The 13,262-nt window shown below is 31.9% G+C and overlaps 1 protein-coding gene across 4 annotated transcripts in view; it reads left to right on the top strand.

Moving 5' to 3' along the window:
• Positions 1–13,262, top strand: part of NOVA1 (NOVA alternative splicing regulator 1) — a 126,530-nt gene that overhangs the window by 88,256 nt on the left and 25,012 nt on the right. For 3 of the 4 annotated variants that reach the window (XM_014064430.2, XM_087723214.1, XM_014064434.2), the window contains exon 4: positions 9,968–10,039. The exons of the other annotated variant lie outside the window; for it this stretch is intronic. In XM_014064430.2, the coding sequence (XP_013919905.1) occupies positions 9,968–10,039 (72 nt within the window). The remainder of the gene's footprint in view (positions 1–9,967; positions 10,040–13,262) is intronic. 4 annotated transcript variants of the gene reach the window in all.

The raw sequence follows: 13,262 nt of genomic DNA, 5'->3' as shown, positions 1-13,262 counted from the left end.
TGGCCACGCACATTTACCCCCAAGGTCAGACAACCCTGATATGGCCCTCAATGAAATCAAGTTTGACACCCCTGATCCTTAAAGTCATAATCTTAAACAATTCAGGCTAGTACATACTTGCAGTTTTCTTTTTATTAAGAACAGACAGAAAAATACAAAGAAAACTCTTTTTTAAATCATAATTACTTTATAAAAAATAAGAGGGTTATATAATAATAGCTTCTATTATTGGATTACAAATGATCTTAAATAAGAAAAAATGGCATTACTTAATTAAGAAATTAACCTTTTGCTTCATATTCCAGATTAGATAGATAGATAGATAGATGATAGATAGATAGATAGATAGATAGATAGATAGATAGATAGATAGATAGATAGATAGATAGATAGATAGATAGATAGATAGATAGATGATAGATAAAGGTAAATTAGTTTCATCATACTTTACACTTTTAAATAATGACTGAAAGCTATTTGAATTATTTCTGTTTACCTTTCTTCCCAAATAACACTTAATAATAGGAAGGAAGTCACTTATAGATTGGTTCCAGTTTACTTCAGATAAAAAATATACCTTTGTCATAATAAATATTGTGAATTTTCTAAAAATTAAAATATTTTATAACAATTTTCAAAAATATTTTTTCTTAAAGGTTCAAATGACTTTAATATGTGGAAGTCTCACTAAAATGTTTATTAAGTACAGAACTCATAATTCAAGAACAATTCATATGATCATTCTATTGCGATAGAAGGAAAGCTTTTTATAAGTATATGGAGGGAATAAACGTATAGAGACTTTGTTTTATGAATATATAGACTTTTTTTTCTTTCAGTATCTATCAAAAAATAAAAATGGAGAATAAAAACATAGCTCTGCTAAAAGGTAGCTAAAATGGATTGAATGAATGTGCCACTGCCAAAACAGACACCCTTAAAAGTGAATTACTTTTATAGTTATTTTTCAATCCCATTGCTGAAAGATCTAGCAATGCAAGCATTTTCCTAATGCAAAATGCTAGTTTTTAAAAGGATTTTTTTTCTTCAATATAAAGTAATTTGTTAAATAGTTTCTAGCTTTCTTTAGGCTAATGTACAAAGTATTTATTAAAAGCAATAAGCATTTATCATTAAACACGATTTTTGTGTGTGAATGTATATGCGTACTATTATATTCAATTCTACATAGAAATGATAGCTTTTTACTTAGGCTAATTTGCATAAAACACTGCTAATAAACACCACAAAGAAGTCTCTTTATTATCCAATATCTTTTTTTGTCATTTTTATCAGCATAACTTGCAAACTGAAAAAGCACCATTTGTTAGAGCAAGAGTCTGACAGAATTTTTTTGCCTTTTCTTGGATGGGCAGATTCAGCGTATAAGCAGCCTCCTGATAGAGCTGTTGCTTGGTCTACTTCAATTGCCTATTAGCTCCACTGCTCCCTTGCCACTTGTTTGCCCTTGACTTAATTCTCTTGCTATTTTCCTGCTATTCTAATTTTCTCTAAAGCCAGTGATGCATTATTTTTTCTATGACCACCTGACTTTGATAGATAGATAGAGTCAAAAATGTAATTATTTATTTAAAAACTAACCCCCACCCACCCCTTCTCCAAATTTTCTTTATATGCAATGTAGTGTGATTTTGTTGTTTACTTTTAAATTTAGTTTTGTTTTTTTTTTGTTTTTTCTTTAAAATGATTTTTAACAAGATAACTGACAGTACTAAATTTGGAAGCATCAAGCAAGTTGGTAAATGGCAAGAAAATGCTTCAACTGTCACTTTTCAATAGTCTTACTTGTTTTGAAATTATTGAAGAAGAAATGTTTTATTTTCTTCCCTAAGCAGTCATAGTACTTTTTTTTAAACATTTTCTATTTACAAGATGCCTGAATTACAATTCTGTCCTAAGCAGGGGCACCATTAGAGTTCAGGGATCTCTGAAAGGCGTCTTTTGAAATTCCTACCCTGGTTTCCCCTACGCTCTACCTTGTAAATTTATGTTCTGCTGCCAGTGCTCTACTTTTCTACCTGGCAGCAGAATTCAAGGCAACACATTCTTACTAACTGACAATATAAATACTGAGCAAAGTGCCTTTATGTTCAGTACACCAAAATTCAGTGATTGAAGACTTAACTGGACAATGCCTCATTGGAAGAAATATACATTTTGGAAAACAGGTTTGCTGGAGCCCACACTGTTCTAGGCTTTCTTCCAATATTTCCACCCAAATACCTATCTTTTGTTTCTATTCTATGAAAAATCTATAACCTAGAAATGATTGATTCTACTTACAGTTTGCACTTTTTCTTGGTGAATGTTTTGCCTCATCCTGAGAACAGCTGTCTTTCATGAGTTTAGTTAAATTTATGTTTTTCATTTTCTTTTAGTCAATTAGATATTTCTTCCTCTCTTCTTGCTTGTTCCTTATTCTTGCTTGTTTTGTTTACTATTTAATACTATTTTGTCACACTCTGCTGTCCTCTTTTTTTATATAAGCATAGCTATTCTTGACTCACTGCCAACATTCTTTCATATTTCCATTTGGGGTATGTTTTATTAATACATCATTCTATATTTTTCTGTCTAAATTGTTCAGAAGTCTGAACCAGTCCTCGTGGAATATCCATTATCTAGATTCAAGGTTCTGTTAAGTAATACTGCTATTGATTAATATCTTAGTTTCTTAATCAACACTTGACTAACACTAGATTATTTTTAGATGGAATGGACCTATGCATTTCAAAAGGAAGAAATAACCTAACATTAGGATAAATTTGCTTGGTCAGGCACAATTCAGAAGGAACTTATGAAAAATAAAAATATAAAATGAATACATTAAAATTATTTGTAAGGAAGACTAGCAATCAATAAGGAATTTCCATATAAACAATATGCATTCTCTTATTTTTATTTCCTGAGGGAGAATACCTTTAAAATATCACCTTACCAAATATCTGTAAGAAGTTGTGAGGACTGAAGCTCACAAGAGTCTGCAAAGTGGCTGATGAAAGAGGTCTAAGTTACAACACTGAGCCAGCATGTGTTGGTCTGGATTTCTGTGTCTACAGTAACTGACCATGTGTATAAATCTAAAATAAAGGTTCTCATATTAACAGCTTTTGGGTTTGGGGCGAAGGAGGAGAAGATACGTTCAAGTATTTAAACAGCGGGCATGGAGCCATGATAACAGATTAATTTAAAAAATACTCTTCTGAAGTATCCAAAAGGCACTGCCGGTATGCATGGCCACATGTGTATGTATTTGCTTGCTTGTACTGGTCAAGCAAATAAGTTTTGGTAAATTTATTTCAACATAGGAAAGAACCGATTAAGAAATTAGTAGAATGCAGAACATGGGATTCTTTTAAAGAGATTTAAAACAAATTATGATCCACAATGTAGGAAGCATGCAAGCAGATGTCTTCTTCATTTCCACAATAAATCATTACATGTTTGTTAAAACATTTAATTTAAAAAAAATTAGTATTTTGCTAAAGATCAGTTCAACGCTAATTCTATTTATTCTAGTAATTTAATGGGCAGAATTACAGTTCATTTATCAAGCTTTTGTTTTAAAGATGATCAAAACTTATAAATCAATAATTTCCCAGCATGGTCCCCTATGTATTGGACTACAACTTGTATAATCCTCCATTACTAGTTTCTTATATGAAGTTGTTAAAGAGTTATAGTCTAATATTTAAGAACCCAAGCTTTGTTTTACTAACCAAACTCTATAATATAGTGACAAGGTTAAATTAATTTTTTAAATAATAGATTTTTTTTCACCTGTCATTTTTTCATCCTAAAAACAAATTATAGACATAAAAGCAATTCCAACTTAATTTGCAAAACCCAACAGAAATCATAGAACAGATTTTTTATACTTTTTACTGTGGGCTAATTAACATGGGTATGGAGAATAAACTCAGCTGTCTTTATTTTTTTTCTGCAGTTTCCTTCTTCAAAATAAAAAAGAGATAAGTTTGAGCAAAGTTCTTTTAATAATAATTAAACAACATATATATGCATGCACACATACACAGATAGAGGAAGAGAGAGAGAGATCTGCATTCCTCTTTAGTAGTTGCTTTATTTCTAGTTAGCTATTTACTAAAAGGGGGAAATTTCATCTGATGTATTTTTTTTCCAATATTTTCCCCTAAACCTGTGATGGCAAACCTATGGCACACGTGCCTCAGGTGGCACGCAGAGCCATTTGTCAGGGCACGCAAGATGTTGCCTTGTCAGCTGCCAGCGCGCATGCGCGCCCTGGCCAGCTGACTTCTGCCTTCTTATGAGGCTCCGGAGGGCAAAAAAACGACCCTATGAACAAACCGGAAGTCACTTCCGGTTTGCTCGTAGGGCCGGTTTTAGCCCTTCTGAGCCTTCAGGGGGCTTCCCTAAAGGCTCCGGAGGGCAAAAAATGACCCTACGAGCAAACCAGGTTTCTGGTTTGCTTGTACGGTAATTTTTTTGCCTCCCGGAGCCTTCATGGAAGTCTCCTGAAGGCTCTGGAGGGCTAAAACCAGCCCTATGAGCAAACCCGAAGTCTGTTCCCAAACTTCTGGTAGGACCAGTTTTTCGCGCTCTGGGGGCTTCAGGGAAGCTCCTGAAGACGCCAGCGGGTTTCCGGGAGGGCAGGGAGGCTGTTTTACCCTCTCCAGGCTCCTATAATGCCTCTGGAGCCTCGGGAGGGCAAAAAAAGCATGCCTAAAATGGGAAGAGCGCTGGCCATGCATGCACTGTGGTTATGCACACAGCATTATGGGTATGGCATGCCCACGCATGACCCCCTGCGCTCCCCCTGCTTTTAGCACACGAGCCAAAAAAGGTTCGCCATCACTGCCCTAAGCAATTACTTATCATTTAATTTGTCAAGTATCAGAATTAAACTAGCTATAGTTCTTCCAGAACTATAGCTAGAACTATAGCTAGAATGACAAAGCCTAAATTGAGCCGCACTATCATTTGAAAACATCCCATAATCTACTTAAGTAACTTTCTAGTAATACAATTCTTCAGACTTCCCCCTCTCCTTTTTGTGGATGTAGACATGCGGACAGACATTTTTATATACGTGTGTATATATCCACATGCGCACACTCCTTTACAGCTTAGTTTCAGGAAAGAATCCAGAAAAGTCTTTGTTGTGGTTCAATTTGAAAGTAGTGAAAAAAACATTCATATATTCTTTTCATCTTTTTGCAACTAGTTTTATTGTATATTATTAAGCACCCTATACATTTTAATTTAATTATCAATGAATTAATACTCAAATAGTTAGCATTTATGGAGTTATCTCGTGGAATAATTACAGAACTAAAATGTGTGTCTAAACCCTTAATCAAAAAAGCCATCATCTTGCCCACCCAAATGGCTGTTTGAATCTTAATATTGCATTTTTCACATTCTTCATTGAGCATTATGGTGTCACCTACAATTATGACTTAATTCATAGAAAACAAAATTGTTCTTGGAGAAAAAACTAGTCCTCTTCTTGTTCTGTCTTGACTAGTGTTACTTTGATTGAATATTTTTATAAGTAACACAAACCATTGACAAGGAAAAAAGGTGGGTTTCCTTTTTTCACCCTAACAGTTTTTTTACCATTTAGAAAAAAACTTTTTTTAGGTAGTGGCAATAACCCATAAATATGGTTTATTAATGGACCACTCTTGAAGAACAATACTTTCAGGTAAGCTATTTTTATATCTTAATATTTTTATACTATGTGATTAACAGTGGAATATTTTATGCAGTGGACATATGATCTTAATTCATTCGATCTTAATTCTGCTGCTCTTTATTGGGCTGTCTCTATAGCCACTGCTTCAAGAATGGCATAGGGTTTGATATAGGGTTATAGCTGAAAAGTGCATATACCAGGGCCTTTGACTATAACGATCTTTTAATAATGTAAGCAATATTTTAATCATACCATTGAAGTTTTTTAGAATTAAGGTAATTAAGGTAAATGTTAACATCTTATTTGTTCTGCTACTATAATAGTTTGGGTTTCATTTTAAATAGAATTGATGTTTCAATAATTAATTAATAGTATACTATTAGTAGTATATTATTTCTAATCAATTAAAAGTATTCCCAATTAATCATTTAATGAAATATAAGGCTACATGAAATAGCAAGTGACTACCAATATTTTGTTTAAAAACATTCTTCTCTTATATAAAGGAAGAATACCTTATCTAAATTATTTAATTTGATACATGATTGTAACATCTAAAATATAATGTTACTTCAGAAATATTGTGGCTATAAATTTCACGATAATAAAATATGTAAAACTGAGCAAACATTCTTTAGACAGATTGTCATCCTAATGTTAAAGTAATTTCATCTGAGAATAATATTTGTATTCTAATTCCATTGTAACTCATAATAATGTTTTTATTTGTTTTTATAACCAAGGATAACCCATATGTTTCAATGGTTAAAAATGGATGGCTTGTTTTTCAATTTTTATAATTACAGTTTTGTGAATATTTAGACACTCTTCCTTATTATTTAATGAAATATATATTAGCAGCTTGGTGTGAAGTATTTTTATCATATTTATCTTACAGGATTCCAAATGTTTAGTATTCATTTTTGTTGTTTCCTCTTTCAGCAACAGGAGATAAACCAACATTTATTTATTTATGACATGCTGCTTTTTAGTAAGCAACATCTATATTTTGACATTATGTTTTTAATACAACTATATCCATATATGAAATCATTTTGTACTCAGTTATTGTGCTATCATAAATGCAGCATGTTTAAAGCAATAGTTTGCCAGGGAGCAGAGCTGATTAAGGTATTATATATTAGAATTGTGTAGAATATTCAAAAGACATTATTTGAAATCATATTTTTATAATTGAAGAATTTTCCTTGAGATCATTAAAATAGCCATGTCCTTTTACAGGGCTCATGCAATTGCTTTGAAAGCTTATTTCTGTATGAGTGTGCATCTGTAATTGCTTTGCTTTATTAGTGCTTTCAGAAGACGGGGGTGTCTTGATCCTCCTACCTTAAATATATTTATTTGGAGTTATTGTTATAACTCCACTTTAGTCTACTTTCCTTGTGTTGGTCTAGTAGCAAAGTTAGAAATAAGGAATCATAAATGTTTGATTACAAACTAAGAAACATTAACTGACAGGACAGTTAGTGCAAGATAGTGGAATCAAATACATAAATGTTGGATTATATTAGAATCAGCACTGTTTTAGAAAAAAAGATGGCCATCAAATCCTACCTTATTTTAAACCTGAATATTGGAGAAAATATGCTTCACTATTCCTCTAGTTCAGTTCTTTTCTCTTTCCTTGTGTCCTTGATTTCCCTGTTTTGTTGCAATGTTAATGAAAGCACACTAATAAAAGGAAGGAAAAATATAGCTTATTATCCATTCAAATATGTATCAACTTAATGAATGGAACAAATAGTCTTGTGAATTAAGGTTGCATTAATAAGATTATCACTTTATGAAAAACAGGTGCAATTTCAGTACAATAGTATATAGATGGTGTGCCTATTAAAGACATACTGTATGCTAACTGTGGGATATAAGAAACCTGTGACCTCCCAGATGCTGCTTGACTCCAATTCCATCAGCCTCACTGAGGGTAGCCAATAATTAGGTATGATTGATATTGTAACTGAACAAATTCTGGTTCCACCTTTAATATACTATTCTTAATATATTGGATCTCATTTTAAGTTATTATGAGAAAATATAATTTTAAAATAAAAAGTGGAAAGTACTACAGGTCAGTAATGAATGAAACTAGGAGTATATTGAAAGAATTAGTTAATATCAATATTTGAAATTTAGTTCCAATACAATGTTATTGTTTGCTGGTGAATGAGTACTCTGGCCATAACTGTAGTTCCTTGAAATGTTGTTATCTTCCCTCTTCCTTCTGACATCTCTATCCTGTAAGATGTCTTAAATCTCTTATTTGTTATCATTTTTCTTCATTTTGCGTGCTCTTCCAACAAATTTTATGAGAGAAGGAAAAAGAAGAAAATTGACCATTGGTGTGGTATACATGCAGTTACCAAAATTGGGGTGCGGGGAATAACAATAATGGGCAATAAATGGAAGTAGCACTAAATTTTTATCGGTAGCATTAATATGTCTTTTCTCCTTTACCCGAACATACATACAGATCTTCTCAGACAGTTTTTTTCACCTGTGCTTTTACTCTCATAAATTCTAAAGCTTTGCCTTCTCAAATCATTATCTGCCATTTTCATTTTCTTTGTGACCAAATAAATTTCCATCAAGTTTTTGAAACATCACTTTTTACCTTTTTCTCCTGGTTATAATCTCTTATAGCATATATGCAGAAAAGGACACTAGAACAGGAAAATAGAATTCATATCCGTTAGAATAGTACAAAAGTTGTACTATTTATATATTTATGGAATTGTGATTGTTGTGGAAATTTTACCAGGTCTTATATGTTTTGGTAATGTTTTCCTTATTATATAAAAAATAAATAGTTTTCTGTTCTGCTGATAATTTATCAAATTTAAAATTATTTAAATTTATCAAACTATATCAAAATTTAGTTATTTTCTTTAGCATTGAGATGAATAGATATTAATTTTTCTAAAATTATAATGTTAAATATTATCAGAGTGCTTCATACTTGAACTATTAAATGAAATAAACCATATAGTGTCTTTGGGAAGATATCCCCTAGAGGTTTTCAAAAGAATATACATATCTCTTTAGCACTTCTGTATGTAGTATGACTTTTCTTTTAAAGAGAAAGAGCTTTCCAATTGTTATTCCGGTCCATAATGGTAGATTTACTATCAATGTTTCCTCTTCCCCAGTCTCTGTACTGATTTTAACAGAAATGTTATAGTGCTGACATTTGATTGTTTTAATTGTGATCTTTACCTCTAAAGTAATTGGTACTTTTTTTTACCGTAAACTGAACTTTTTACAACTTTTTATTGTAACTGGATTTTTAAAGTGACATGGGTCAAGCTCAGAGCTTCTCTGTATGCTACAGAATAACCTTTGCATAAATCAAGAAATACTTTTACATAACAATAACCAGAGAAACTGAGATACTTACAGTTTGGGTATGTTGATAAATTTATAAATATTATTTATTATATTATTTGATGTTAAATCTATTTTGTTGTTGCTATTTCTAATATGTTGAAAAGCTTGAAATATGCAAGAATTATCTTACATTATAAACAAAATTTTAAAAAACCTTTGTCTTGAAAGTTGATTTATGGCTTTCTCATTAGAGTTATATTAGATTGGTAACTGAGACTTTCCCATATTAGAAAGTGCTATGTGAAATCAATTCTTGTTCATTATAATATGATTTTAAATTGTGTAGCTTACAATTAATATTGACGTAAGTTCATTTTAAGCACTAATTCTAGTATTACTTAAATTTGATTTCAATGTATACATATTATATAATGCATTTATTATATAATATAGAAATCTAAATTTATATTTTAATTGTGTAAGATAAAAGATGTAGTATTGTGGCAAAAATATAATATCAGAAGGCAAGCATTACTTTTCCAAGCATATGGTAACAGAATTGGTTATTCATCTGCTCATTGAACTTGCTGGAATTTGTATTTACTACTCTTTAGTCCCAAGAAACAATTATTGGAGAAATATTCATAGTAGCAGTGTATTTTTTTTTTATTTTGTGAGTCTACCATCTTAATTTTAAGCCATTAATTTGTTTTACATGTGTATGCATGCATACTTGCATGCATTACTTATTGCTTGATTGGCATTAAATTCCATTAAGTTCCAATGAGGAAGATAAAATTTAGTTTTTCAGGCTTTTTCTATTTAATTTTATATTACATTACATTTGTTTATTTATTTTTTTTGACTGTTTGGTCTAAGGCTTGTTGAGGTTGATTTGCTCCTGAACTGCTTTGTTCCCAGACATTGCCATCATCCCCAACTACCACCAAGTCCTCTCCATCTGATCCCATGACCACCTCCAGAGCTAATCAGGTATAGTATCATTCTATCATCTACACCATATTTTTCACAAGTGGCTTGCAAACTGGAGAAAAAGATATGGTGGGTTGAGGTTTTATTTATTCATTTACACCCATAATCATGAATATTGAATGCTGTTGCTCAAATAATATCATTTTAGCCTGATAAATAACTCAGATTCATTTTTATCAACATGGCATGTGCCTCTTATGAGGTTGCAATTTCATTGCTTATATTCACATTTTATTTCTTCCGAGCAGCAACTTTTGGGATTGCATTAGAGATGCTAAATATCTCTGAAGCATCCAGAGTGTAAATAAAATGCAACGTGAGACTTTTAGGGCTTATGTTTTTTAAGGGGATTTGGTACTTGATAATAATAATTATATAGAATTATTTTTTTAGTAGTAACATTATGTATACAATGGGGCCGGGAGGATGAAAAAAACCTCATTTTTAAAAAAAGCAAATTTAAAGTCTCAAATTTTAATAGGTTTTTGACACTTTGAAAAAACTTGTTTTGTTTTTATAATTAAAGTAAAAGATGATGTAAAAATTTCAACTGTGAAGTTGTGATACCTTTTATTGTAGGTCTTATAATTAATATTTATCTTTCTTTAAAGTAGATTAAATTTTCTTCTTTTGCTAAACAAGAAAGCTGTGATTCCAGATTTTCATAATATGGAAAATTGGAAGGTCTATTGTGTTTCTTAAGGTGGAAGCTTGAATAAGGAAAGTGAAATTAAATCTGTATTTGCTTTTCTACTTATGCAAATGGAAAAGTAAGATAAGTGCAATAAAACTGCTTTTAAGAGATAACTTAAATAAATGTCGGCAATAGAATAGATACTGTTCCATTCCTTGTCCTTTATGTCGAACTTGTGATGTATTTCTATGGTTCCCTGGTGTCTAATTCTAAGGAAGCATTAGATACTGTGAAACAATCCCTAGGGTTCATTGCTTGAAGGTGAATAAACTGAAATTAAATCCAAGCAAGATAGAAGTACTATTAGTATAAGGTGTTTTTTTTTTAAATTTTGTTTTGTTTTCTGGAAGGAATTCTGTTTGAAATAACATATCTCTGTGCTGGGAATTCTTAATCCTAACCTGTGTCTGGGTTTCTAGATGCCAACAGTGACAAATTATGTTTATGTGTCAGTTGGATTCATTTTTCAACTAGTCTAAGCTGGCAACAGTTATCCATGCCTTGTAACATCACAACTAGATTTCTGCGGTGCACCCATTTATACAATAGGAATTGCTGTATTACTCAGAAATGCAATATCAGAACAAAATAGGCAATTATGTCTATTTTAAGTAACTAGAAAGCTATGTATTGGTTACAAGTTATTTTTTTCAGGGCACACATTAAAGTGTACTTCTATCTTTTATAATTATAGATTTAAGATCTCACTGCAAGAAGGATTATGTCTGTTTTTATGAAACTTTCTAGAGGTGAACTCCATCTGAAGATACTCTTTCCTATATCACTCCTAAACTGTAGAACTTCATCTTTAGAAATGGGTTTGGTTTACCTCTCTTCACCCTTGGTTTTGTGGACACATTTCTTTAAATAAAATGTTTTCATTAATATTGTACTATTTATATCCTTTTAGTTATGTTTAAATTGCATTTAAAAAGAATAGTTGAGTTTTTTTCTTCTTCTTGCTGCTAGCACCCCAAGAATTTTTTTTCAATTTGAAAGATGGGATATACAGGTAGTCTTCATTTAACTTCTACTCGTTCATCAACCATTTGAACTTACAGTAGTGCTAAAGAGGACCGGCCCTGATAGTCGCGCCATTATAGTGTCCCCACAGTCATGTAATTGCAATTCAGACATTTGGCACTTAGTTTGCAGTGATGCTATTAAAGCAGTGTTTTTCAACCACTGTGCCGCGGCACACTAGTGTGCCGTGACATAGTGTAAGGTGTGCCGTGGGAAAAACACTTTATATATAGTCAATATAGGCACAGAGTTAATTTTTTTTAACATTTTCTAATGGTGGTGTGCCTCGTGATTTTTTTCATGAAAAAAGTGTGCCTTTGCACAAAAAAGGTTGAAAAACACTGTTAAAGCATCCTCCATTTCCACCTTCACTGCTGATGTCCAACAAGCAAACATTAATGCGGAAGCCAGCAGGAGGTCGCAAATGGATATCAAATGACTGTAGGACACCACAACCACATGGGATTCACGTAACAGCAATTAGACCTGCCAGAACTGCAGTCTTACGTAAATGCAGTCCCATGATGTTATCTTTTAAAACAGTGCTATTTAGTGATGGAGTTCTTGATCCCAATTACCCTTGGTAAGTAAGAACTCCCTGCCAATCTAAACAACTGATTTTGTAATGCTACAGCACTTTTAAATTATTATTTATATTAATTTTTCTATTGTGGTAAAAATACAATTAAATATCTACCTTATTACATTATGAGTCATGACATTAAGCCAAAGAAACTGTGTATGTCTAATAAATAAAGGTAAAATGTATTCAGTCAATAACCAGAAAAATTCAAAAAACATTTAAGAATATACGTATCCCAGGATAATGTTCAGAATACAATCAGAGCTGTTCACCACAACCAGAGATTTTGACTTCTGAGTTTTTGATTCGTGCTGGAAACCATCTTCAGGGAACTTCTCTCTAGCAGAGTATGTTCAGAGTATAAACATAAAAACTGTATCCAGATTACAGCTTTTCAGAAATACTTTTAAGAGGTATATACAGTGGTGGGCTGCTGCTGGTTTGGACCGGTTCAGCGAACCAGTAGTTCCGACCAACGGCTGCCCCCCCCCCCCCTGGCACTATCACATCCTATATAATTGCCAGTTTTTTGATGCCATGTGCATGTTCGGAAGGCACGCAAGCAAAGCGTGAGTACGCACGCTCTCACGTTTACGTTTCTGTGCGAACCAGTTGTTACAATATGTGACGCCTGCTTCTGGGTATATACCTCTTATAAATTACTATATTTATAAACATAATTATAAATAATTATAATGTAATGTTTAGAATAACTTAAATGAATAAATCTTTGTACATTATATTATATCTTTGTTATCAGGTGTTCCATACAGCTGTCTCTGGAAGGTTAATAACAAAGGATATAATCACCTAGAAATTTTAAATTACAGTCAGTCAATCAGTAATTTTAAATTACATAAAAAGAGTTTTTGAGTTTGCTTTATTAAAACCCTTAATAATAATTAATTACATCTCATACTTCT

Source organism: Thamnophis sirtalis, unplaced genomic scaffold, assembly GCF_051295495.1.
Source record: "Thamnophis sirtalis isolate CommonGarterSnake01/CBP01778 unplaced genomic scaffold, rThaSir2_p1.2 scaffold_1, whole genome shotgun sequence".
Classification (NCBI taxonomy): domain Eukaryota; kingdom Metazoa; phylum Chordata; class Lepidosauria; order Squamata; family Natricidae; genus Thamnophis; species Thamnophis sirtalis.
This window is presented reverse-complemented; position numbering and strand designations above follow the sequence as displayed.